Consider the following 27,345-nt stretch of genomic DNA (forward strand, 5'->3'; position numbering starts at 1 on the left):
TAAAAGTATGAAGCTTCAAATAATGTTTAAAATGTTTTAACATTCATTATGAATTAATGAATAATAATTGTAATAGACATATAACATTGACAAGTGTCCTCAATATAAATAAATAAGTGTCGATGTTGGCTTCAGCGGTTTCTCTGTATAGCATTTCTTAAAATACCCTCGAAAGCGTGTATTTTTGGAACTTAAGAAAAGATGTTTTTTTTTTTAGATAAAAATTTGAAAAAAAGCAAAGAACAAGAACACAATAAAATTCAATTTTTTAACCAAACCCTTTTTCAATACAGTTCCGCATTTCTTAGTAGCATATATTTGGATATCTCCTAAAGGTTTGCCTTAAAACAAACTCTCTAAACCTTGTTTAATTATTAGTACAGAAGATATTAGATCCTAAAAATCAATATCATTTGTGTTTTGTCTTTCGGCTTTTCGTGAAAAATTAATGCGCATTCAATCGATATCTGCATGTAAGGTACCATTTTTATGATGTTAATCAATAGAAAATTAGTAGAATTAAGTCATGCATGGACTTTTCCTTAAAACCATTCGTGAACTCTTATATATTTTAGGGTACATAGATAATTCGATGATTTACGTACCGACTTGCATGTCTTCCTTAGTTAGAAAATCTGGAAGCATGGCGACCAAAAACTCAAATCCAACAACTAAAGGAAAAACCAGGTGTATTATCGATGAAAACATGATCAAGATTGATGTTTGTCACAATACCCGTCTTCACAAACTTTACGTTAGATTATAATCCTGAGAAAAAATCCAAAACTGAAGAATTTAGATTGTTCGATACTAAAATACAATCTGGCAACCTCCAAGTTTAAATTCACGTCCAAAGAGTGCTAGCGCATTTATTTAATAGTTTAGACTACAATAATGTCTTTCGATTTATATATAACATGATATCAATCTACACAGAGCGAGATTTTGAAATAATAAAACAAACACTAGGGCATGACCACGCGACTTCTGTCATTGTTCAAGTTCGGGATGTCAAACCTCTCGTGTTCAAAGCTTCGCTTGAAATTTGAAACGCTTCACTGCAACTTTAAAAGAACGTAGCATTACTTATTTATTCTAATGCAATACTAACGTTACAGAAAGATGAAGGAGTTTTGTTTTAACAGCTCAAAATGGTCCTTTTAATAAACTAATAATTAAAATTTAAAACACTTTTCCACTATCCTGTCAAATTGCCTTGAAAAATAAATGAACTATGTAGATTTGTATGTCTTGGGATCTTTAACTTTAACAATGACTTCACAGTTTATTGTATATATAGGAACATCGACCACAATACTACAATTATAAAAGAAATTCAGTTTTTCTCTAAAGTAACAAAGTGTTGCTTTCATGCAAATGTGCAGACATATAAACTATACATGAAAAATGTATGGTAATTTTTTATTTAAGCACCGCACAATAAAACCCTTAATTGACAATTATCATAGTTTTATCGGCATGACTTTTCATCTGAGTATACAATAACCGTCTCGTACATCTTCACAACGTCAAGGTTTTGTGATTACGGAACTCTACACAGTGTGGAGTTCCGTAATCACAAAACCTTGATGTTGTGAAGATGTGTCTTGTATTGCAAAGTTTTAACTAAATTTTTTAAAAAAATCAATCAGCAAAATGGTTTTGCATTTTTTTTAACAAAGTTAAAACAATAAAGTATTATAAACATGAAATAGCAATTTTGAACACATAGAATGCAATGTATTTCTGATTTGACAACTTAACATGATATAGTTGTTGTTTGCAAATCATACAGAAAATAAATATGTATAATAACATTGAGTATGAAATTTCTTCACAGATCTATAATCGCTCCAAGCATTGATTGATGTAAAGTTGATTATATTACAAACAACTTTCCTTTTTTTTTAAAACAGACGTGTTATTAATAAGTTGTTTAATCGGATGTATTCGTAAACCTTAACACAATACTTAGTCTAGTATATACACTTGACATTTTACAATCAAACATTTTTTTTCAAGTGATTTTTTTTCATCCATACACATTTTAATACATGTCTCTTTAATATGGCAAGCTTCCCTCTTGTGGTTTCTGTCCAGTTTCTTTTCTTCTACACACGAAGTACATGATAACAGCCACTATGACAACGAACACTATTGCAGCACCAATAATTACCGCCATCATCAGTAGTAAATCTGAAAGACAATAGTTTACTGTCATATCGGTATTAAATGATCATTTAAATTTCGATAATCATGCAAGCACAAATCTCACGCAAAATTCATTTTTTTTTCAAGTTGTCTCTACTGTACATGTACAAAAGACATGCGCGGATCTAGAGGGGGGGTCGGGGGGGTCCCGACCCCCCCTGGAAAATGAAAATTTATTAAATTTACATAGTAAAATTATCGCGAAAATATGCCTCGGACCCCCCCTGGCGAACACAATTATCCTTCGGACCCCCCCTGGAAAAATTTTCTGGATCCGCGCATGAAAGAGGTAGATGTTATTGTTTTGTGCTTCTCTTTACACAATTTACAATATTTAACCATTGTCTGCTCTTTTTTATACATAGCACCCATTAACTATGTTGAATTGTAAGCATTGTATTTAAATCGACTTATCGTTATGTTGATACATGTACATATTGGCTTTACTGTTACAATTCTAAATGCATTATTAATAAAAGAAAAATGAAAATCAATACGTTGAGATAACAGAGAGAATCAAAGTACTGAAGTACTGACGGGGGTTGATTTTATCGATTATCATTTATTATCTTGCATGGCAATTAGTTTCTAGTCTGTATTTGAATTACGCACTTTTTATAATATGGATTTTGACTTTTCTGACGAGAATTTCGAGAAACCTCATATGATATGAATCGTGTTGTGTAATATTTATAGATGGGTTTTAAACTATGTATTAGTAATCGAAAATTTTTTAAAAATTGTTTGGATAAAAGCACTATTGATAATTGAACTTTAGTCTCGTTCAACCAGACGTGCGGCTGTCTCTATTAATCTCCAACAAGCAAGAGAGCCTCTCTGCTTGTCGGAGATTTACGGAGACAGCCGAGCGTTTGGTTGAACGAGACTATATTAAACTCTGGCGTAGGAATACATGAGACTACAAAAATATCTAATTTGTTCGCATTCTATAAAATCTGACTATTTCCCAAGTGTTTATAGATAAGTTTCCTTGAAAAACAATGCTTTAGCATACATTACATCGAATTTTTCTATTATTTTCAAGCACAAAGTCTTGTCAGCGGTGGTGATTTGTGCTTAGGTCCAAATACTGTTTCACTTTCGGTTGCCAGAGTGATTGCATGGGAGAGTTGATTAGAATCAACTCCCAAAAAGTACATGAAATTTGTCAAAACTGAAGTCTATAAAAAGTGAATATTTGTAAGAAGAATATTCAAATATTATTACATTATATGTTAAAGAGATAATTATATTTGTTGTAAATAATTTGGATTTCTTTTACCGCTTCCTTTTTCTGTGGACACAGCACTACACGAAAAGAATCTCAGTGAATTAATTTTTATATTAAGTATGATCACATATTTCTTCTAATATATCTATGGAAATAACTTTTTGTATTATTTACGACTACATTTCTATTTACAAGCAAACTGGTGCTTAGATTAGTCTTTTTAGGATCAACACACTTACCGACATACTGGCCCATTCCCTTCTTCCACACACTCTGACCCTGACTGACATGGCTTACTGGCCTCCAACAGTGCACAGGCAGTGGTCGTACTAGTCAAATTCACTGAAATAGAAAAGCCATTGCGATTCATTAACACTAGGTGGCATATTACTTGATACCGAAACATATCGAGTAATTACGACTTTTTCTAAAGAAAAATAATTCACTTTAAAAAAAGTGTGGCTTTTAACCATTTTAAATTTTGGTTATAGAGTATTCCTTTTACTTTACTTTGCATGTCGATCTATAGACAATAGAAAATGTAGCATTGTTGAAATATACGAAAGCCGAGAAGGATCATTCGAGATTCGAGATTCGAAATACGAGATTCGAAATACGAGATTCGAGATTCGAAATTCGAGATTCAATATCTAAATTAACCAATCAAATCATGGATCTGAAACCTGTATCCTAGCAACATCAAACTGTTCTAAATAAAGATCATTCGTACATGCTCTTTCCTACAAATAAATGTCTTAATAGCTCTTATATAGTGGTTATAAAATGGTTAAATCAACATTGATGAATTAACCCCACACGGTATAAACAATTAAATTAGAAATAACACCGTTGGCTTTGCGAATCTAAGTGGTTTTGTTTGCCCTGTATGTATTTCCCCCAGAACAATTTTAACCCGAAGTGTATTCGCCCCAACTGTGTAAAAATCGGCTCGCGTAGAAAGATCTGTTTAATCTAAATGTTTTAGCTATGAAACGAAACTCAATGAAATAATCGACATGTCAAAATATAGGTTATGATAAAGTTTTAAACCATAGAAGATATAATGATTTACAACCTCAAAGACAAAAATCCAGATAAGAATAGTGTATTGTAGGGTATGGCAATGCCATTGTCGATATGAGAGAGAGAGAGAGAGAGAGAGAGAGAGAGAGAGAGAGACAGACAGACAGACAGACAGACATAGAGAGAGTTTTGAAGTGTCAAATTCTGTTTGATTTAGAATTTGAAATTGATTTGATTTGTTACAAGCATATATAGACAATAATTAAGCCTCTAAAGCGAGAAAAGAGAGGAGGTAGCTAGGGTAGGGCAGACCAACTAGCAAGCTTTAATTTTAACGGTGTTAGAGCACCTGTGATTTACATCGACTCTCTCTCTCTCTCTCTCTCTGTCTGTCTGTCTGTCTCTCTCTCTCTCTCTCTCTCTCTCTCTCTCTCTCTCTCTCTCTCTCTCTCTCTCTCCCTCTCTCTCTCTCATCACCTAGCATTTCCTTTTCCGTGAGGGGGTTTGGGTGATGTCTTACATTAGCTAGCGAAAATGATAAAAAAAACATGAAATTTTCTTTAAATTGTGTGTGGATGTTGTACGCCAATAATCTGTTTTCAGTATATACATTTCAAGAGGGGGGGGGGGGCTATATAGTCCTAATTTATTTGTCAGTTATTCTGTCCCCACTTTGTTTTCTCTTCGTTTTCCAGGGTTTTTTTTATTTGGCTCGGCAAATTAATATAAAAATTAGTTTTAAACGTACGACTCTTTTTCAATTCTAATCGGGTATGTCCTTTAGAAAAATCTTGAACCACACACATTTTAGCAAATAAACGACAACTGTTTCATTTTTTTATGGGGAGGGAGGTGGTGCCGGTAAAGGACATGTATTGCTTGTGGCAGTTGTGCTATACTCTCATTTGTTATAATAGGTAATACTACATATTGATATAAAATGAAAGTTTCCAATTACACTGTACATAGCTTCTATCACGCATTTTGACCCGTGCGATAGTTTAAAACAATTTTCAAAGCATTTAATGTAATTCAACCGATCATTTTTGAAATTTAATTTTCTGGATCCCCGCCTGATACGTCCGCCTTCTTGTATATTAGAATTACATGTACGTTGACCATATGTACACATTAACTTAATCGGCTATGTTATGGGACGATAACATTTTTTATCAATGTTTTTGCAGGATATGTAACAAATAACAGTCTATTTGTGGGTTTTTGCACTGATTATTGGAGATAATTTGCCGCCATCTTTTATGCATTCCACACACCACTCACAGTTTCTTTATTTGGTGTTCTGTGTGTATGGCGACAAATTGGTAAATTTGCACCACTCACCCCTTGTAGCTTCATCCTGATTACATTTTATCTGGCTAAGTGTAATGTAGTAGTATATTAAATACACACATCTTTGTTTGCAGTGCTTATTTACATCTTTAGAGATTTACTTACAATAAAAGTAAACATTTGTATGACTTATATGTAATTATTGTCAATTTTGGTGCGGTGGGGGTAGGGGGATAGGAAACTACAGAGAAACTTAACTTGGCTGTGAAACATATGCTTTTATTCTTTCTTGTTGATATATTAATGAATGAATTATAACAAAATATATGTACAACAATTAATTTTGAAATATTCATGCACAATCAAATAAAAGGTTTTACTGTTCTCTGCACAAGAAATCGGCAATGTGAACAAATTGGCACCCTATCATCCCTACCTTTAATTGTAGAGAGTAGGTATCCTTCTATATTGAAAACAATTCCAAAAGTAAGACTCATAATAAGTTGTTTACTGAGGAAAAGGAAAAAAAATGTATTTATTAATAATTCCGTATGATGTGATAATATCTCAATGATTTGTTTATAATCATAGTACTAGTGTATCACTGTATGCATACATAAAAACGATTAGTAATGCTTATATTTATTAGTGAAACAGGACAGATTATTTATATTTAGATTATTTAGATACATGTACTAATCTTCATGCGCGGATCTAGAAAGGAGGGGGTCAGGGGATCTGGACCCCTCCTCGGGAAAATTGGAGCTTATTAAATTTACATAGTAAATTTTTTTAAAATTGGCCAAGGACCCCCTACAGAAAAAATTAACTCCGCTTACGAAGTTCTCTACCATAACCGCATTTTTACACAAAAGGGGTGAATAAACCCGGGTTTTAAACTATTACTGGTGGTGAAATACCTTAGGGTTCAAACGCATCAGGTGGAAATGCACCAGGGCAAACAAAATCACTTAGATCCGCAACGCACACTGCAATATTACTAGTCTACTTAGATATTCTGTGTAAAAGTAAATACAAATAATTATTTAGTTAGGTAGGGAGAAGTGAACATAGCATTTATTTGTATATAAGAGCATGTACGTATGATTTTTATTTAGAGCAGTTTGATGTCGCTAGGATACATATTTTCAGATCCTTGATTTGATTGGTTAATTTAGATATTGAATCTCGAATTTCGAATCTCGAATCTCGTATTTCGAATCTCGTATTTCGAATCTCGAATCTCGAATGATCCTTCTCGGCTTTCGTAGAAATATGCATGTAAACCATTACAATAATCTTAAAGAAAATCAATATGTGATAACACAGAAAATGTCTTATTTGATTTATAACTAGTTTTGATTTACATGTATAAATATTTATATCTATACCGGCTTTTCCTGATGAATCAAAGAAAGACATAGATGACACTGGGGCATCTTTGCCGTCGTACGTCACGTTAGCTTTGCCAGTCAAAATATCCTGGTTAATTGAAAGCATGTTCTCTGTAGCGGACGGACTATTCTTAGTGAACACTCTATAATCGACGACGAGACTTCCTTTTCTACAATTAAAATGATAGCAAAAATGGAACTGATTTGTGCAGAAATTTGGTTTATTAGAAATTTCCTTGTCTGTTTTTCTATATACTAGTACTAGAAACAATATTCAATTTGATCTGAAAAAACTTTTCTTTTGATCAATCATTTTGTTTCTTGCAACTATTGAAAAAATGGTCCATGTGCCATACTGCTCACCTGAACAACAGGTTTTGTATGAAACTTGCCTAAAATGTTGTTTAACTTACAAATATTTTAACTGCATATCTAAGATTAAACTAAATTATACATCATCTAATCACTCTTATCACCATATACCTCATCCTTTAAACCCACACTATCTGAAAATGTATGCATGCATAGTGCTCTTACAAATTGTGGCATTGTAATTCTTGAATAAAAAAAATTCTACATGTTTCTGTTTTGAAATTCGAACCTCTTATTGAGGCCTCATTATTCATCTTGGGATGGCAGTTTAAATTGATTGTTTTTGATAGATAAAATTCTTGATGCTAAAACTGGAGTTTCTAGTGCAGTTGTTTTTAAAGTTGTTATCTCTAAAGGCACATTCCCCATTGTAACTGTTCCGTGATTACCACTCTTTTGATAAGGGCTGCGCCCTTTATTTAATAATTCAGAATTACCTTTCCAAAAAATAAGAGAACTTTGGGCAAGTTTGGTTAGATTTATGTGGAGGACAGACAGACAGACGACTGACAACAATTGCAAGTGATCAGTCTTATTCTTAAATTTACTGTAATTTTTTTTATCAAGTTAAATACCGTAGATTTGTTACGCTGCAACTTTTGAAGCTGTTTCCAAGTCTTTTTCTGTAGAGATCAGTCAACTGTAAAACGAACCAAAACGTCAGTGTCTTACAATCAGATTTTGGTGTAGTTTTAATAATCCTATGAATGAAACGCGTATTAATAATCAGTAAATACTACTTACTGCATACTGTGCTTTGTCCTTAACAATATAATATTGAGTGCTATTAGAAAGATCTTCTGCAACAATAATATCCATCCGCAAAACAAACTTGAATGTTACTTCGTTTGATATGGTGATCATCGTAGTTTTATCTACTAAAGTTGGAAATAAAACATTCACATTCAAGAATGTACATGTAGTATCGTTTCAAGTCAATTAAAGACTTCAGTCGGTTGATATTGACGATGCTTTCTTGACGATGCTTGCTTTTTTTGTAAATGTTTATCCATATCTATTTATATAATACCTTGAATTTTTTCTCGTTGCATTATAAATCAGATTCTATATTTGTGATTCTCTTATATAAGAAACTGTTAAATTAAAAACAAAAACTTCTTTGAATTAAGATGATAATGATACATGTACAGGTAATCATTAATTTAAAAAGCGTTATAAAACACATATCAAATGAATCTTGGGTGCATTTGTTTCTTGGCGTCAAAATTCTCGCTTTATGAAACTCTGACTCTGACATTTTGCAACATATTGCTTTAAGTGTCAATACGATAAAATATTCCTGTATGTTGTCCCCAAAGTCTTGTTAAACAGTAAATATTGTGGATGTTGTTTCATATTTTTGATATTTTACTGTATGTGTTGTTGACATACCATTTTGTTGTGGACAAAGATATCATACCTGTCGATGTTGAGGACATTGTTTTCGTGTTGGCGGTTGAGGAAATGTTGCTTATTGGTGAATCTGTAATACCTGTGAATGTTGCCGCCGTTGACTTTAAAGTAATAAAAAGATATATTCACTTATAATTCTGTCATGTGTCTTGTCTTTGCTAGTTATATACATGGAGCAAAGGAAGTCGTACAAATATAAAATTAAAGAAGTGCGTGCTAAAGGAATAACAAAACAAACATAACATAAGAACGCTGCTCGCTATAGCTAGCGGTTCTTTGATTACGCCCAAACACAAGTAACACAACATTATTATCATGCAGGCAAATTTATTACTTGCTTCTTCATTTGAGTGACCCAATTCATGATCACTGTAGTCCAAAACATTACCAATTCTGTTATCACTTCACTAGCGAGCGAGCTTAGAGTACTGCGCTACCGCATGACCCAATCATTTATATATACATTTAGCAACCGTGATTCTAATCAAACACTTAAAACCATGTCACACATTTTTTGATCACTTTTCGAGGTCGGTTATGGTGTTTAGGAAACGTTTGAGGTAAATCAAAAGTAGCAAAGCAGGGGGAAATCTGTGCGGGTTATTCTTTTTTACAGAATATACATGTATACATGTGTCTAAATTAGATACGATCTCGTTGCGAGTAACCAGTGGTCTTCTGTCCAATTTGTTTTAAAAGATACGATGTAATACCAATAAAAGTACTAACATTACCCACAATTTTCAGATAATATATAGGATAACCATTCTTTTTAACATGCACAACAAAGAGTTTTTTTCCTTTTTAACATACGGCTTTTAAAACTGAGTGCATCTCACCTAAATATTCCTAGTTACGTAGAAAACGCCGCGGCAATGATAGTTTCCAGAAAGGTATTGTTACAATATACAACTTTGCTTCTATATTGCATTCAAAATCTTGATCGTTCTAAAGTAATCTGTAAAAGACTGTACGAGTCCCTCGCTCCCTACATAAAGGAGCCAGTCCCTTTCTCTTGAATATAGTGTCATACCAAAGGTTTTAAGAATGCTAACATTTTTTGTCCTTACACCACAACTGAACTTGTTAATTTTTTGAGATAAAAATTGAATACCTAGGGACCAGCCCTGTAGATTCCTAATAGGGACGTGGGTACGGACTTTGATGTTTCAATTTCAGGAATCGGTTAGAATTATAAATGCAAACTTTTTCTTCTACAATGCTTAGCAAAAAATGTCTTCTCCTCTAGATATTATGCGTCAAAAATTAAGGACTTTGACCCCTAAAAATTCCCAATTACGTTATAAACTTGTCTAAAAGCAATGATACAGATAGTTACATGTATTGTTACAATTCGCAACTGTGCTTGTACATGACATGCAGTATGCATCACGCAGTTTTTTAAAGTTATTTTTAATAGACTTTACAAGTCGTTCGGTCCCTAGATAAAGAAGCCAGCCCCTTTTTCCTGATTTTGTAGGAAATTTCTAAAAATAACTATTCTAAAAACAAAAAAAATCTGACCAGTTCCAATCATCTGAGTAAAATAATGGTTGGAATTGGTGGAATAGTTTTCGAGATATCGCGTGCACAAAATTTGTGGTGGGGCAAATGATGATAATAAGAATAAGTACGAAAACAATAAGGTCTTCCGTTATTTTAATATGTCAAAAACCGTGCGCATTTTTAGCGTGAAATAAATATACAGCTACGTGCAGTTCTGCAGCTTAAGGTAGTTGTTATTCAGGTTTTTTGTGTCCGCACTTAAACGCATGCAAAACCCAGGTGTAACTAAATGAATAAATCAAATAACTATTGAATCGGGTGTATTTTCCAAATGTCGTGATTTGTATTAATCTCAAGCTTTTGTTTTATCTTTAAGTTAATTTAACAATTCGCATGAAAACTTTATTGTCCTAACAAGATTTTAAAAGGACTTGTGCTAAAAACCAATTAGGGTATACCGCGTCACGTATACCGCGTCACATCTAAAGACTTGTTCGGGCATCTTAATTCGAAATGTGAACTGTTACATGTATATGATATGTAGCTTTAAAATGAAGCTATTAATAGTTTTAATAAAAAAAGACCTCTCCGGAATTACTAAATACCAAATAGATATGTAATTCCAAAACAAATTATCTTTGTCGGTACAAGGCCAACAATTGATAATCGAGGTCAAGTATTAATTATAAATGAGTTGAAGAAATTACATGTATATACAATTAGGAATCTTAGTGAACCACAGAAGAACATTCCATGCCTCTCATTCTGCTACTCCCATTACGTTGTAAAAGAACACAATTTTTGCGTTGTTTCATAATGGTGGTTGGGGCCGGAAGGGATGGAGGGGGGGGGGGGTCAGTAAAGGCCACGTGGCACAGTGGGCAAGTGGTGATTTATTTTTAATTTGATGTTTGGAATTTCTCAATTTGCTTTGCATTTAAAATGCTCCTGACTATTGATCAAGATGACTTTCAGTCATTTGCAACTTGCAGTTTGTTCACGTTTTGACAACATTTACAATTTAAAATTAGAATTGAAAAACTGTGTGAGAAACCAGTATCTGACAAGGTGAGATAATTGCTTAATTGATATAGTCTGTATCACAGTTCCTGGGAATGGAATTGGCAATAAAATTAGTCAAACATATCTATCCGCCATTGATTTTTAGTTTTATTTTATGTTACAATAAAAGCTATACTTTTCATTTATGCTATAAATATATGATGATAAATCGGTAATTTTATTTATTTGCTTCAAGAACTGTAATGTTTATTTTACAAAACCTATGAAATGTAAACCTAATTCATGCATTTTTAACCCTCCTAATTTTCGGGTATTTCAAAATATTTGTCGGAATTGTTTGTGCCAGTTTAGCTACTGATTTAAAATACCAGAAAATGACCCCCAGTATACTAAAGCGGTGTAAACATAAAAACTACTGTCAAAGTCGCTACTTCATAGATCGAATTCTGACAAAGATCTGGTTCCATACGTAATCTCCTTTCTATTGATACCAAACAACCAATTACAAACAAACGCTTTACATACTTTGCAACGAAGTTGTAAAAAGAGATTGCAAATCATACCTAATTACGGCCATCTGACTGTTAGTTGATTTTATAAGGAGCCTTCAATACACGAGACACCAATGTCACATTTCGTATATGACACCCGCAGTAAGTCTGAATCTATCAATTTGATGTCATATTTATCAGATTTTTAGGTTTTGGCCACGGTTTAATACTATTATTTACGTAATTACTATCTTTGTAAAATAAGGTCTAACTGAAAAGTTTTAAATAATCTTAGTTTGATCAGGTAACAGTAAATTTTGAAGTTTGATAACTTAATTCTTGAATGCAGCATACCGTTTTGAGGGTATAGTTTTGACAAGGGTTCGTGTCCTCGGCCTGTACCGTCGTTGTAGTGATGACTGGTCCAGAATAACAAAGTCCACAACACTGTGTATCTTTATACTTGGGACAGTGCCCCGATGTACAACCAGATACCCTATCGCCGTATTCACATCCTAAAGAAAAAAACCAAATCAAAGAGATACGTTATCATGTATTCACATCCTAAAGAAAGAAACCAAATCAAAGAGATACGTTATCATGTATTCACATCCTAAAGAAAGAAACCAAATCAAAGAGATACGTTATCATGTATGCACATCCTAAAGAAGGAAACCAAATCAAAGAGATACGTTATCATGTATTCACATCCTAAAGAAAGAAACCAAATCAAAGAGACTTGTTATCATTCACATCCTAAAGAAAGAAACCAAATCAAAGAGATACGTTATCATGTATTCACATCCTAAAGAAAGAAACCAAATCAAAGAGATACGTTATCATGTATGCACATCCTAAAGAAGGAAACCAAATCAAAGAGATACGTTATCATGTATTCACATCCTAAAGAAAGAAACCAAATCAAAGAGACTTGTTATCATTCACATCCTAAAGAAAGAAACCAAATCAAAGAGATACGTTATCATACGAAAGCCGAGAAGGATCATTCGAGATTCGAGATTCGAAATACGAGATTCGAAATACGAGATTCGAGATTCGAAATTCGAGATTCAATATCTAAATTAACCAATCAAATCAAGGATCTGAAAATATGTATCCTAGCGACATCAAACTGTTCTAAATAAAAATCATACGTACATGCTCTTATATACAAATAAATGCTATGTTCACTTCTCCCTACCTAACTAAATAATTATTTGTATTTACTTTTACACAGAATATCTAAGTAGACTAGTAATAATGCAGTGTGCTTCGCGGATCTAAGTGATTTTGTTTGCCCTGATGCATTTCCACCTGATGCGTTTGAACCCTAAGGTATTTCACCACCAGTAATAGTTTAAAACCCGGGTTTATTCACCCCTTTTGTGTAAAAATGCGGTTATGGTAGAGAACTTCATAAGCGTAGCTAATTTTTTCTGTAGGGGGTCCTAGGCCAATTTTAAAAAAATTTACTATGTAAATTTAATAAGCTCCAATTTTCCCGAGGAGGGGGTCCAGATCCCCTGACCCCCTCCTTTCTAGATCCCCGCATGAAGATTAGTACATGTATCTAAATAATCTAAATATAAATAATCTGTCCTGTTTCACTAATAAATATAAGCATTACTTATCGTTTTTATGTATGCATACAGTGATACACTAGTACTATGATTATAAACAAATCATTGAGATATTATCACATCACACGGAATTATTAATAAATACAATTTTTTTTTCCTTTTCCTCAGTAAACAACTTATTATGAGTCTTACTTTTGGAATTGTTTTCAATATAGAATGATACCTACTCTCTACAATTAAAGGTAGGGATGATAGGGTGCCAATTTGTTGACATTGCCGATTTCTTGTGCAGAGAACAGTAAAACTTTTTATTTGATTGTGCATGAATATTTCAAAATTAATTGTTGTACATATATTTTGTTATAATTCATTCATTGATATATCAACAAGAAAGAATAAAAGCATATGTTTCACAGCCAAGTTAAGTTTCTCTGTAGTTTCCTACCCCCTACCCCCCACCGCACCAAAATTGACAATAATTACATATAAGTCATACAAATGTTTACTTTTTTTGTAAGTAAATCTCTAAAGATGTAAATAAGCACTGCAAACAAAGATGTGTGTATTTAATAATTATACTACTACATTACACTTAGCCAGATAAAATGTAATCAGGATGAAGCTACAAGGGGTGAGTGGTGCAAATTTACCAATTTGTCGCCATACACACAGAACACCAAATAAAGAAACTGTGAGTGGTGTGTGGAATGCATAAAAGATGGCGGCAAATTATCTCAAATAATCAGTTCAAAAACCCACAAATAGGCTGTTATTTGTTACATATCCTGCAAAAACATTGATAAAAAATGTTATCGTCCCATAACATAGCCGATTAAGTTAATGTGGTCAACGTACATGTAATTCTAATACTCGTACTAGTATACAAGAAGGCGGACGTATCAGGCGGGGATCCAGAAAATTAAATTTCAAAAATGATCGGTTGAATTACATTAAATGCTTTGAAAATTGTTTTAAACTATCGCACGGGTCAAAATGCGTGATAGAAGCTATGTACAGTGTAATTGGAAACTTTCATTTTATATCAATATGTAGTAGTACCTATTATAACAAATGAGAGTATAGCACAACTGCCACAAGCAATACATGTCATTTACCGGCACCACCTCCCTCCCCTTAAAAAATGAAACAATTGCCGTTTTATTTGCTAAAATGTGTGTGGTTCAAGATTTTTCTAAAGGACATACCCGATTAGAAGTGATAAAGAGTCGTACGTTTAAAACTAATTTTGTCAAAATTTTTAGATTCATTTGGTTATATTTTGGTCCATTTGGGTAAATATATGCACCAGCGCAGCTCTAATTTATATATAATCAGGCCATAAATTCAAAATATTTTCAAAAATTAATAGCTTTAAATCCAGTGGATGAAAGAAAAGGAAAGCAAGTCGAACTCGATGAGTGCTAATACCTGTGTTGAATGAATGGTACAGTAGGATATGCGCAAAAAAGTCCCGTCTACTCTTTCCTACCCTATAATTATTGGAATATTAAATCCGATTATAAGAGTCAAATTAAAAATCAAGTACGGATATGTACCTGTTTATCAAAAGTAAAACTACTCATAATTTATCTACAGTGCATCGTTATGGAGCTACACAGAAAGTTTTATATTAATTTGCCGAGCCAAATAAAAAAACCCCTGGAAAACGAAGGGAAAACAAAGTGGGGACAGAATAACTGACAAATTAATTAGGACTATATAGCCCCCCCCCCCCCCCTCTTGAAATGAACAGATTATTGGCGTACAACATCCACACAATTTAAAGAAAATTTCATGTTTTTTATCATTTTCGCTAGCTAATGTAAGACATCACAAATACCCCAAACCCCCTCACGGAAAAGGAAATGCTAGGTGATAAGAGAGAGAGAGAGAGAGAGAGAGAGAGAGAGAGAGAGAGAGAGTCGATGTAAATCACAGGTGCGCTAACACCGTTAGAATTAAAGCTTGCTAGTTGGTCTGCCCTACCCTAGCTACCTCCTCTCTTTTCTCGTTTTAGAGGTTTATTTATTGTCTATATATGCTTGTAACAAATTAAATCAATTTCGAATTCTAAATCAAACTGAATTTGACACTACAAAACTCTCTCTGTGTCTGTCTGTCTGTCTGTCTGTCTGTCTGTCTGTCTCTCTCTCTCTCTCTCTCTCTCTCTCTCTCTCTCTCTCTCTCTCTCTCTCTCTCTCTCTCTCTCTCTCTCTCTCATATCGACAATGGCATTGCCATACCCTACAATACACTATTCTTATCTGGATTTTTGTCTTTGAGGTTGTAAATCATTATATCTTCTATGGTTTAAAACTTTATCATAACCTATATTTTGACATGTCGATTATTTCATTGAGTTTCGTTTCATAGCTAAAACATTTAGATTAAACAGATCTTTCTTCGCGAGCCGATTTTTACACAGTTGGGGCGAATACACTTCGGGTTAAAATTGTTCGGGGGGAAATGCATACAGGGCAAACAAAACCACTTAGATTCGCAAAGCCAACAGTGTTATTTCTAATTAAATTGTTTATACTGTGTGGGGTTAATTCATCAATGTTAATTTAACCATTTTATAACCACTATATAAGAGCTATTAAGACATTTATTTGTAGGAAAAAGCATGTACGAATGATCTTTATTTAGAACAGTTTGATGTTGCTAGGATACAGGTTTCAGATCCATGATTTGATTGGTTAATTTAGATATTGAATCTCGAATTTCGAATCTCGAATCTCGTATTTCGAATTTCGTATTTCGAATCTCGAATCTCGAATGATCCTTCTCGGCTTTCGTATTATCATGTGTTCACATCCTAAAGAAAGAAACCAAATCAAAGAGACGTGTTATCATTAACATCCTAAAGAAAGAAACCAAATCAAAGAGACACGTTATCATGTACGATAACAATCTTTATATCACGATTAGCCTCTTGTGTCTTTAACCTTACATATAACGGTATTTTTGTTACCCCTTTGGGTATACATGTAAGGTTAAAGACACAAGAGGCTAATCGTGATATAAAGATGGGGTATATCTATAAACTGTACGCCTTTAATCTTGACGTCATGTTTTGAACGTGACCGTGCGCCGTGGTGACAAAACATGTTGTTTTTAAAAAGGGGTAACAAAAATACCGTTTCATAAAATGGACTAAAACTTTGCATATCAATAACATAAGTGTTGGTGCACAGATTAATTTGTTAAGTATGACTTTCATGAAAAAGATATGATAGACAGCCACATTAGTATTCACATCCTAAAGATAGAAACCAAATCAAAGAGATACGTTATCATGTATTCACATCCTAAAGATAGAAACCAAATCAAAGAGATACGTTATCATTCACATCCTAAAGAAAGAAACCAAATCAAAGAGATACGTTATTATCGTATTCACAATTCCTAAAGAAGGAAACCGAATAAAAGAGAGAAAATAAAAGTCATTTTCATAATTAAAAGATTACTTGAAAGTAATAAGATCCTGTATTTAACATACATGTATTGTCTTTATATTGCTGGAGAGTAATAAGACCCTCTTACAAATTGTACTCACCTGCTCTGCCAGTGTGATATCGAGGGCATGTCTGGCAGCAGCCTTTGTGGACACTCTCATAGTAGCATAAGGAGGGTTCTGACGGAACATCAGCACATGTCTTCGTTACGCCAGTGTTAAAGGTGACTACAGTACCAGTGTCATCTCCAAATAAACAGGATTCTGTAAAATTAACGTTGAACTTCTTCAAAATATAAAATAGTTTCAAAGGATTTGAAGTTTTAAAGGGACATGGTCACGATTTCAGGTGAAATTTCATTTCTCTATTTTTAATGTTTATAATGCTTTAGAAATGCATTTCTAATGATCAACCAAAACTTGAGTGTCAGTTGTAGAGTTACAATAAGCAAGATACAGAGCTCACAATTCTTTGTTTCGTAAACAAGGCTCGTGTCCTGTTTTTGTTTACATTTATTTGGTTCAATATAATTACCAGTAAACGTTCTTTTTAAAGCTGATTTTTCTCTCTATTCTAACTTGTTCAAAGCATAAATGAATAGTACCTTCCTTTTATCACATTGATATTGGGTCTAAACTGGAATTTTGACGTAAAAACGTAAACAAAGATTTGTTTACATGATAAAGAATTGTAAGCTCTGTATCTCACTTATTACACGACGACTGACACTCAAATTTTGGTTGACCATTACATAATACTTACCGAAGCATTGTAAACATTAAAAACGGAAAAATAATTTTTAACCAAAATCGTGACCATGCCTCTTAAAAAAAGTATTTGTAATGTTTTAGGTAATGTTTCAGTCAAAATTTACTTTTAACCCTCTAGAAAGTCCTTTAATATACTTTTTCTGCTATAGCATTATTGTAAAAACTTGCCATCTTTTTGTGGAGCGCAAACATCATAGGTACACACTCCCGTCTGGCACCTCTAAATCACAAACGAAAAATTACAGACCATCAGAAAATGACCATCTACAAAAGGGACCTGAAAATGACAACACTGTTACATTTGTAACAAAGCATTTTCCAGTCAAGTTATTGATAAATACAAACAAAAAAATTCATTGTGATTTTCTTTTATCAATTCATTTTGATGAGATATATTTTCATTAAGGTTTAGCTCGATTATTACACGTTATGTAACGACGTCTAGTAAGTACCTTCTTATTTCCGCATTGGAGACCGTCCACTCCAGTGAAACCGGAACAACCCCCGCTACCATCCGTCTTGTAACACCACAGAGAGAGACACAGAGTTGTGTAATCTCCTTTGTATGGAAACTGTTTGAATGAAGGTTTTATTCCATTTAAAAAGGGCAGTGTAAATAATTAGCAAACCTCACCCTAGATATCCCCTCACTTACAACTGTTGAATTGGAAATGTTTTTATTAACAAATATTTTTCGGTACAGAAAATATTTTTAATTGGAATATTTACCTTTATATTCAAAGCTCTGTATGAATCTAATTTTAAGTTTGGTTTAATGCGCTTATGACACAGGTGTTTGATGACATGAGCAATCCCTGTCCCGACTTATAGACTCCTCCCCCGGGTTTTTACTCTTTTCTATTATTAAATTATTGTAAGGAGAAATTTCTCATCTTAGATCCCAAAAAGGATAATCTAATGAAAAAAGAGGTAAAGTCAATACTTGGGGGTGGGAATAGAGGGTCGGTCTTATCCTCAAGCACCTGTGGTTTCATGGTAATCTGCAAGCTGAGTTATCATATATTAATTTAGATAGATGATTGTCAGGAGATACACTATTATTTTAGACTTCAGAGAAATAAACCAGTAAATTTTAGGATGTTGAAAACGCATGACTTACTTTGCAAAACGATGATTGAGGGCCCATAAGATGTTTACAGAGGGCATCAACGTCATAGACTTGACCTGGTAAACTGGTGAACTGTTTCAGAGCCGTCGGGTCAAAGTTTGAACTCAATGACGTCATACAATTCGACCCCTTTCTAATGTATCAATGATAAAGATATATGCACTTTACTTACAAATACAAGCTTTAAACAAGAGGTCCATGGGGCCACATCGCTCACCTGAGCAACAATGGGCGTTCAAAAGATATTGTGCCATATGGCCCTCGGTAGAATAACAAAAAAATAAATATTGTAAAGTATTCGAATTTTACACTTATTTTTGCATACACGTAATCTTTGACATTGTACCTTCATGAAATACTGTTTTTACACAGAATAAGAAAATCCTACGCAAGATATAGAACTAAATATTTGGTAGGAGTACACTGTTATATAACTTCTAATTCCCTGTATTTTCGTTCTGCCCCCCCCCCTCCCCCACTTACTAAAGCGATCAAAATATACATGTAAGAGAGCATATAGGTACATTTTCTTCCTCAACTACTTACTAGTTATTGTATTTTTTTTAATATAATAGTTATTGTATTTTATCAAAACAAATCCTACATGTATATATGTGAAGTAGGAAATTGCACTTCAATGCGCTCAATTTCTCAAATTAAAAATATTCAACAATTTAATTTGTCTTCTCCATTATAATTAAATGACTGTTGTTTACCTCGCGTTAACTCGTGACTTTAATAACTTTACTCACACTTGATTGATGAATACACTGGAATGAAAAATGTTGTCACGTGACATGTTAAAAAGCTATAAAAATCAATGTTACCGTATTGACAGGCACATCACTCTAATTTACTATGGCCCATACCCATTATTTTCATTTTTATTCAAAAATAACAAATGGCTACAAACCAGGATAATTTTCCGCTATAATATTTTCTTAGGAATAGCGATAATTCTTTTATCCCCGCAACAGAAATGTGTCAGAACTATGGAAACTGTTTTAACAATGTCATTTTTATTTACTCACATTTCACATTATTCATTGTATAAAGAGGGGGCCCCAGAGAGTAGTTATATACAGAATATCATTCTTTAATTTTTTTGTGTACAAGTATTTAACATACTCTAATTCATATAGAATTTCTAATGATCAACCAAAATTTCAGCGTCAGTCGTAGAATTATAAGCAAGATGAGCTCAAACTTTTGCTAGGTTTGAGTCATATTTTGTTCACATGAGTTTATTACATTCAGCTTAAGATTTTTAATTTGGTATTTCCTATTCGGCATTTAAAATGGAAAAAAATGAATGGCCTTAGATCTGTGTACAAATATAGAATTGTGAGCAAATCTCTGTATCTTGCTTATAATTCGAAGCTTAACACTCAGATATGGTAAGTAAATAGAAATTGTAAACAATTAAACACAAGAAACATGCACTATAACAAATAAAGAACACAATTTATTTTTCAAAATGAATCATATACATGTATATACGTACATATTTCCGTCAGCGATATTAAACTTTATTTAAACTGAATAGACTCGAGAAAATTCCGAGCATCTCAACAAAACATATTGCATTATTCTACCATTATGCAAAAGATGATACCAAATTACCGATAGCCTGAATGAATTGCATTTTAGTTCTTTCTTAATACATCAGATGTTGTTTAATTTGCGCAGGTAAACTGTAAACTGTTTGATTTACCGAAGTCTCTGTTTGATTTGATACGTAAAAATCAGGAAATACAAGCGACAGTTCCCAGGTTAACGCAAAGCATAAATGAAAACGAAACGAAAATCACAACAAGCTAACACCACCGTCGTATGTGAAAACTGTCAACGCATTGAAATATTTAGCCTCAATTTACTTCACAAAATCGACACCAATGTATTTTTGCATGTTTCAAAGATTCCCTTCGTACACGAACTGTTGCACAACAAACAAATTCATCATTGTCAACCTCGTTTTATAATTATGGAATACGAGTCTTGGTAAAATGGGTAAGCAAACCCGGGCCGGGGCAAAATAAATGCCGGGGCAGATCGGCAATCGTCAATTCAAATTACGCATTATTTTGCAGCAATATTTACAGCGAATACAAATATACTGGTCAGTAAATATCTTGAAATTTTAATGAGATTGGCAGATTAATAACTGTCAATCTTTTGTTTTGCCCTGGCCCGGTCATGCCTACCCATTTTACCAAGACTCATGGATGCAACACGCCTTTTCTTTCTTATTATTTTCGTAATAACTCAGATCTGAAACAGAATTAACCCATAATTTTTGCAATTTATATTTTCCTTTCCATAAGGATTATTCATGCTTAATTACGTTGAATTTGCCTCAGTAGTTCTTGAAAAGAAGATTTTTTAAAATGCATTGCAATGCATTACCATTTTTACAGTTTTGAAGTTTTCTCCGCCTTCAATGAAAAGTTTTCTTTCATTTCTGCAATTTATATTCATGTTTCCATAAGAATGCTTTGAGCCAAATTTGGTTGAATTTGGTTAAGTGGTTTTAGAGAAGAAGTTCAAAATGTGAAAAGTTTACAGACGGACAGACGGACAGACAGACGGACAGACTGTGATCAGAATAGCTCACTTGAGCTTTCAACTCAGGTGAGCTAAAAACGGAACTAGCACCGAAGTACATAAATCGAACAAACTTGTTAAATTTAGATTTAAATCTTATGAGTTTTCAAATTTCATGGTTGATTTTATTCTTTAAGTTAAATACTTTTTAGGTACCTGTATATAAATGAACATGAAACATCACTTCAAATTTTTTTTTAATAAAACATTTCTTTAAATGGTTACGAGTATTTTATAATTTACTTAAAAAGTATCTTTTATTCGTATGAATCAAAAATCTTAAAGATTCATTATTATTCTTCATAACCCTTATTTGACAGGACCTTCTATGTCCTATAGCATTTCTAAATTGAGAATAATCATTAGCATATTATAGCAGTTGTTCTCCGTGGCGTTTCCCAACTTACGAGATTAAGCTGGCGATATAGGTGGTGAAGTAATTGATCGAACATGTTGAAAATTTCCAAGGGTTTGTATTTACAGGAACACCAACACTAGCAGCCATTATGTAAGCGTCATTACCCGAACAACCATTGCCGTCTCCGTCATGAGATGCACTCAGGCTTTAAACAATCGAGAATAGTACATTAGAAAAGGTGCAGATTTCCAATTTTAATAATCAGTTTTCACTGAATCAGTTTTTACCTGTGACCCAATTCATGTGCAGCGACCGTCAGTATAACAAAGTTGAAGTCGTCCTCAACGATAGAAACACTTTGCGATTCACAGACCACTGCTACCCAAGCCAAGCCTTTAGTGCTGCTGGATCCTTGACTTTTCAGGTCGTACCTAATAGTGAGCAAAGTTTAGCCTATCTTACAATGATAACTATTTATTTTTTCATTAACAAAGCCTTCCTTTTAATTATTACCATTTTATTAATAACGTAATGGTGTATTGATAACAAAAAAATCTTCAAACTGGGACCTTTTAAACATCATGGCTGGATTCTAGACTTTTTAAATATCACCTAAGGGTGAGTAAATTTAAGCTTTTTTATATGATTAAACATTACAATCATTTTCTTTTATTGAAAGGCATAGAGATTAAATTGCAAAGTATGAAACCTTGTAAACATCATCGCGTGGTCGTGTGCCGGGAGACCAGCAGTATTCTGTACCCATTTTGTGACGTTGTTTAACACTGGACTAGCCTCCACTCCGGGTCTCGGACTCGAGGAATCTTTAAACGGTTCAGTAAAGCTAGATTTTTCAACAGTCTACAAATGAGTAATTATTATAAATCAAATGTGCGTATCGATTTTGCATAAAAAACCAATCCTAGTGCAATAATGATTTTACTTGTTTCTTTGCTCTTTGAATACGTCTATAGATTGTTTATTGTATTTAAGGTTGATTAGGAGAACAATATATGTGATAGAAATCAAAACATGATGACATACATCAGCGATGAAGATTCCTCCAAACAGAATTGAAATGGTGTATGCTGAGGACTGGATGTTTTTGTATCTCACATCCATCTGTTACATAAAAAATAATATAAATTAAATGTAACGCAGAGGAACTTGTTATGTACTTATAAATGTGCCATCGAGAAAACTTGTATGTTCAATCATACTATTATATGTATATAGAAAATACAAGAATTAGAAAAGACTGAAAAAAAGTGACAAAGTAACTATCGCCTAATCAGACCCCGTTGATGACCCAGGCGTAGTACTGTCTGATGTTGTACTTGGCGTCCGTGTCCTTCGCCGCAGTGCTGGAGCCGGTGCTCTGTGTGAACCAACTTTTACCAAAAAAAAGTGAAATAAAGTTAATGCAGTTTACGTATGCAGCTTGTGGGTAACTTTAAGTTTTTGGCAAATACTGAATTACAGAACCATAGACCGCTTTGTTCTGAAAGGCGTGTGGTGTCTTGTATACTCTAGATATATTTTTGGTTATCAAATGAACTGTTTGATATCATATTATAGCCAAGACATGTGTACTTCTACAATTTAATTGTATATGGAATAGTCAATTATGAGCAGCATCTGTCTTGTGCTTCATAAACCAAAACTTAGTGAATATTTACAAATCCAACTTGTGTTACTTTATTAAATGGTAGATAGTTAACTACAAAAATTGTGTATTTTAAAGGTCATACTCAGTATATTGTTATTTTTCGTACAATAAATAACACTATGATCAACTAATTAAGACTGGGTTGTACTCACTAATTGTATATAGAATAGTCAATAATGAGCAGCATTTCTATCTTGTACTCTGCCACTGAGCGCTTCACGTCCAAGTACCCGTTTTCATCGGTTGACGGCTGATAAGTCCGGTTTTCTGGGAAGAAAAAATATATTCTTTTTCAGCCGAATAATTTATGATCCTAAGAATACGATCTTTTACTTTTTACAGAGAAAATTGAATTTAGTATGTTATTGTACCCATTTTGATATTGTCAGAGTACTGAAATCCCTCATGCTTGATTTTCAGAACTCTGAAAACTGATTGGTTGTTGTTAGTTGATTCCATGCAGTCAAGGTCTTTTGGTTCCAGGAAGAATTCGTTGTTGTGATCTTCAAAGCTACCGAACTTTTTATGATGAAATATAAAAGTTAAACTGTATATTGCTGGTAATTTCAATTAAAATTTAGCTTTGAGCAGGGTAGTTTACTTTAATCTTTTCTCATTTACTTACGAGGCAGTTGGATGAGCCCGCGGTCTCCACATAAAAAGCTGCGAATCTTTGCTCATCTTGATAGAAGAAAACATTCTGAAACAATCAACAAGGTCTAATATTTTGTTCAAAGGGACATGGTCACAATATGGTCAAATTTTATTTTTTTCGTTTTTAATTTTGACAATGATTCAGTATGGCATTACTAATGGTCAACCATAATTTGAGCGTCAGTCGTCCAGTTATGCAGTTATGCAATTTTTTGTTATGTAAACAAAGCTCAGGTCATGTTTTTGTTTACATTTTAAATGTTGAAAATAAATTCTAAGTTTAGACATAAAATGAATATAATAAACGCTAGGAACTGTTCATTTTTTCATAAATGAACTGGCAGACAGACAAATCAGCTTGGAAAAGAATTTTCACCAGTATATTTAACTAATGTAAACAAAAACACGGCACGAGACTTGTTTACATAACTAGGAATTGTAAGTTCTGTATCTGGCTCATAACTCCAGGACTCGATCTCAAATGTTGGCCAATCGTTAGAAATGCATTACTCCAGCATTGTAAACAACATAATTAGAAGAATAAAAGTGACCAAATTCGTGAACATGGCTCTTTAAATTATATCATCTTTTTGATTAAAAGAACATTGATGCAGAATTAATGCTTTGAATAAATATAATACATTTGTAAAAGCTTCCACAGAACACGAGATGTGTATGTAATGCACTTACTATATTACATACTCTGACTGGTTGAATCCTTATGTGTACATAGAGGTGAAATGCCTTCTTAACTATACCATCATAAACTTAGCTGCAATAATGTAGCCCTCTCCGATTTTTTATATCTGATGTTTACTGGAGAGGGCTACAATTCCACAGGATCTCCGTAATGGTGCAAAATTAAGTTTTTAATGCGGCTGACTTCGGTCTGAAAAGATCGATTTTATATTTGTCTTCCTTGAGATAAAATGATTTTTTAATTCAGGTTGAACAAATTAATCGTATATAAATCAAAACCAGATAAAACACATCAGCATGTTTACCAGTCGTCTTTTTCAGCAGCCATGACAGTTCTCGCGTGATTTTATGGGATGTACGCTTGGAGTTTTGATGGGCTTGATAACGTGAATGTCAGTGTAAATAATTGATCTTACCTCGTTATATCACTAAAACATCATTTAAGGAAATGGTATATAATGGAAAATTCATATTTACCGCGTTAATTATGTTTATAATAGGGGAATTCCTATATTCAGTTCAAGATCCGCTCCTGAATTCTGATTGGCTGTCCCAAAATAAAACCGGTCAAGGTCAGTAGACATGGCGGACAAATTCAACTTTCGTTGTTGACATACACGAAAAGTAACCGATATATGGACTATACTTGATATTTTTGGATTAAGTTATGCCATAGACATCTACAACGTTTGAGTTCAGCTAAGAAATGCAAATGTTATTGTAATTTATAAACGATTTGAGACGAAATCGTTGCGGGAGTGAATCACTCCCGCACTTGCACCATTACGGAGATCCTATGGAGTTGTAGCCCTCTCCCAAAAAAAAAAAAAAAATCGGGAGAGGGCTACATTATTGCAGCTACATAAACTGTACATAGGCCTCATGTTAATATTGAGTTTTAAGTTGCTCTCTTTATACAATTCTACTTAGTTAATATATTGTCCATAACATAGACAATTTATCATGGCTATATAACTCTTAGATGTAAAATATACTGTACATGAACTTTTGTATAAAACGTACATTTCTATCCTGTATGTGCTCAGCCTCAACAGTTCCTTGTCGATTCATTGTATAAATTGGCACATTTGCTGAAATTTCTTCATTTCTTTTTAAATGTAAGTCAACCAGACTTTCATTGAGTGTGAATACGATTTCCATATTTTTGGCGGGAACCGTCACTCCGTCCGCTGAACGTCGATATCGCGCGCCATCTTCTCTAATGTATACAACGACCTCTCCTGAAACCATATTTTGAGAAATAGACAACGCATTAATGATAACAATGTACAATGGTTAATTCATTTATTATTGATAACAATAATCATAATTATCTCATCTTTGAATAAACTATAAGATATAAACGTGTTATAAGAATGTCATTGCTTTAGAGTGGATTGTCATTAGGCTTATATACATATATAAGGTAAAATGTATAAATGTTCTCGATAATCATTAATACCTTAGCCCCAAAACTACATCCACTCACTAGAATGAAAAAGTCCAGATTACTGGTAACTGTTTTTAAACAGTACTCCCTCTTCTACTTCAGGTTTCAATAAACAATGAAAAATAGAAAGTATAATGGGATTTTGCATTGCAAAAGACATGAAAGTACCCCACAGATAGCATTAACAAATTGTGAGAGGTGTCCCGAATACTTTCGAATGGAGCAGAGGTAAACATTTCCCATTTTGAGTCTCGGTACGATGTTTGTTTTCGTTCCTGTGGAATTCTCCGGGTAGAAACACAGGATTTATCAATGAAAATTCTTGATTTTTTTTCCCTTTCACCGATTTGAATTGTACTTCATCGACAGATGTGTTTATTGAAATTTAAAATCATAAAAATGCGTTCAAATACAGTAGTACAGAGAAAGTCATTAACCCAAACTTATCCTTTTAGGAATTCACAAACATGTTATCTAACATTATTATTGGAGTAAACAAATGGAGGAACTAACAAATGACTGGAAATATTTTTATGAAAGAATTAAACCTAGTGTATTAACACATACCCTGCGTAATAAGTAAACATCAACATTAGCTATTTTCTAATGAATGCAGATTCGCACATTCAAACAATTGCTGAATTACTAGTAGCAAGGTATGTGTGCACTGCCAGGTATGATATACCCAAATCTCTTACCGATTTCTTCGCCCTCAATATCTTTCGGAAGTGGGAGACGAAGTCCCTGTGTCAAAAATAACTCCACTGATGTGAAAACAAAAATCAACAAAATGTACAGACCATCCATCGTACAATCGTAAAATCACTTGTATATCGTACAACTATTGACCAGGACGTAACCAATGACTGTACGACGTTCGATGATCACTCCAACGACATTGGTAGGCGGATTTTCGTCATTTAGTCGTTTTGATTATTACAAATTCAGAAAACATAAACTTTGGAAATAAAATCTTATTTGTTTTCATGATTAAAAAATGTTTCGTTGGTATTCACGAAA

At 33.4% G+C, this 27,345-nt stretch overlaps 2 protein-coding genes across 4 annotated transcripts in view; both read right to left on the minus strand.

The window, feature by feature from the left end:
• Positions 1-1,025, minus strand: part of LOC105332469 (uncharacterized) — a 34,989-nt gene extending 33,964 nt beyond the window's left edge. The window contains exon 1 of the mRNA XM_066075516.1: positions 606-1,025. Coding sequence (XP_065931588.1) covers positions 606-708 — 103 coding nt within the window. The 5' untranslated portion in view covers positions 709-1,025. The remainder of the gene's footprint in view (positions 1-605) is intronic.
• A 545-nt stretch (positions 1,026-1,570) lies between these two features.
• LOC105332471 (A disintegrin and metalloproteinase with thrombospondin motifs 6) lies at positions 1,571-27,186 on the minus strand. 3 transcript variants are annotated; one of them, XM_066075521.1, is made up of 21 exons: positions 27,024-27,185; positions 25,899-26,116; positions 24,148-24,222; positions 23,894-24,041; positions 23,675-23,789; positions 23,151-23,244; positions 22,898-22,975; positions 22,563-22,714; positions 22,141-22,284; positions 21,903-22,058; positions 18,883-19,024; positions 18,215-18,334; positions 17,931-17,982; positions 17,094-17,255; positions 12,309-12,469; positions 8,942-9,035; positions 8,266-8,396; positions 8,097-8,161; positions 7,147-7,319; positions 3,682-3,784; positions 1,571-2,196 (listed from the first exon to the last, which is right to left on the minus strand). In XM_066075521.1, the coding sequence occupies exons 1-21, from the start codon at positions 27,130-27,132 to the stop codon at positions 2,112-2,114; spliced, it is 2,577 nt and encodes an 858-aa protein (XP_065931593.1). In that variant the 5' UTR covers positions 27,133-27,185; the 3' UTR covers positions 1,571-2,111. The 3 variants fall into 3 exon arrangements, with proteins under 3 accessions (XP_065931593.1, XP_065931592.1, XP_065931594.1); XM_066075520.1 differs by having other exon boundaries at positions 8,266-8,399; XM_066075522.1 differs by lacking the exon at positions 1,571-2,196 and adding an exon at positions 3,160-3,519 and having other exon boundaries at positions 8,266-8,399; positions 27,024-27,186.
• Between the last annotated feature and the right edge of the window lie 159 nt (positions 27,187-27,345).

Source organism: Magallana gigas, chromosome 2, assembly GCF_963853765.1.
Source record: "Magallana gigas chromosome 2, xbMagGiga1.1, whole genome shotgun sequence".
Taxonomy (NCBI): Eukaryota; Metazoa; Mollusca; class Bivalvia; order Ostreida; family Ostreidae; genus Magallana; species Magallana gigas.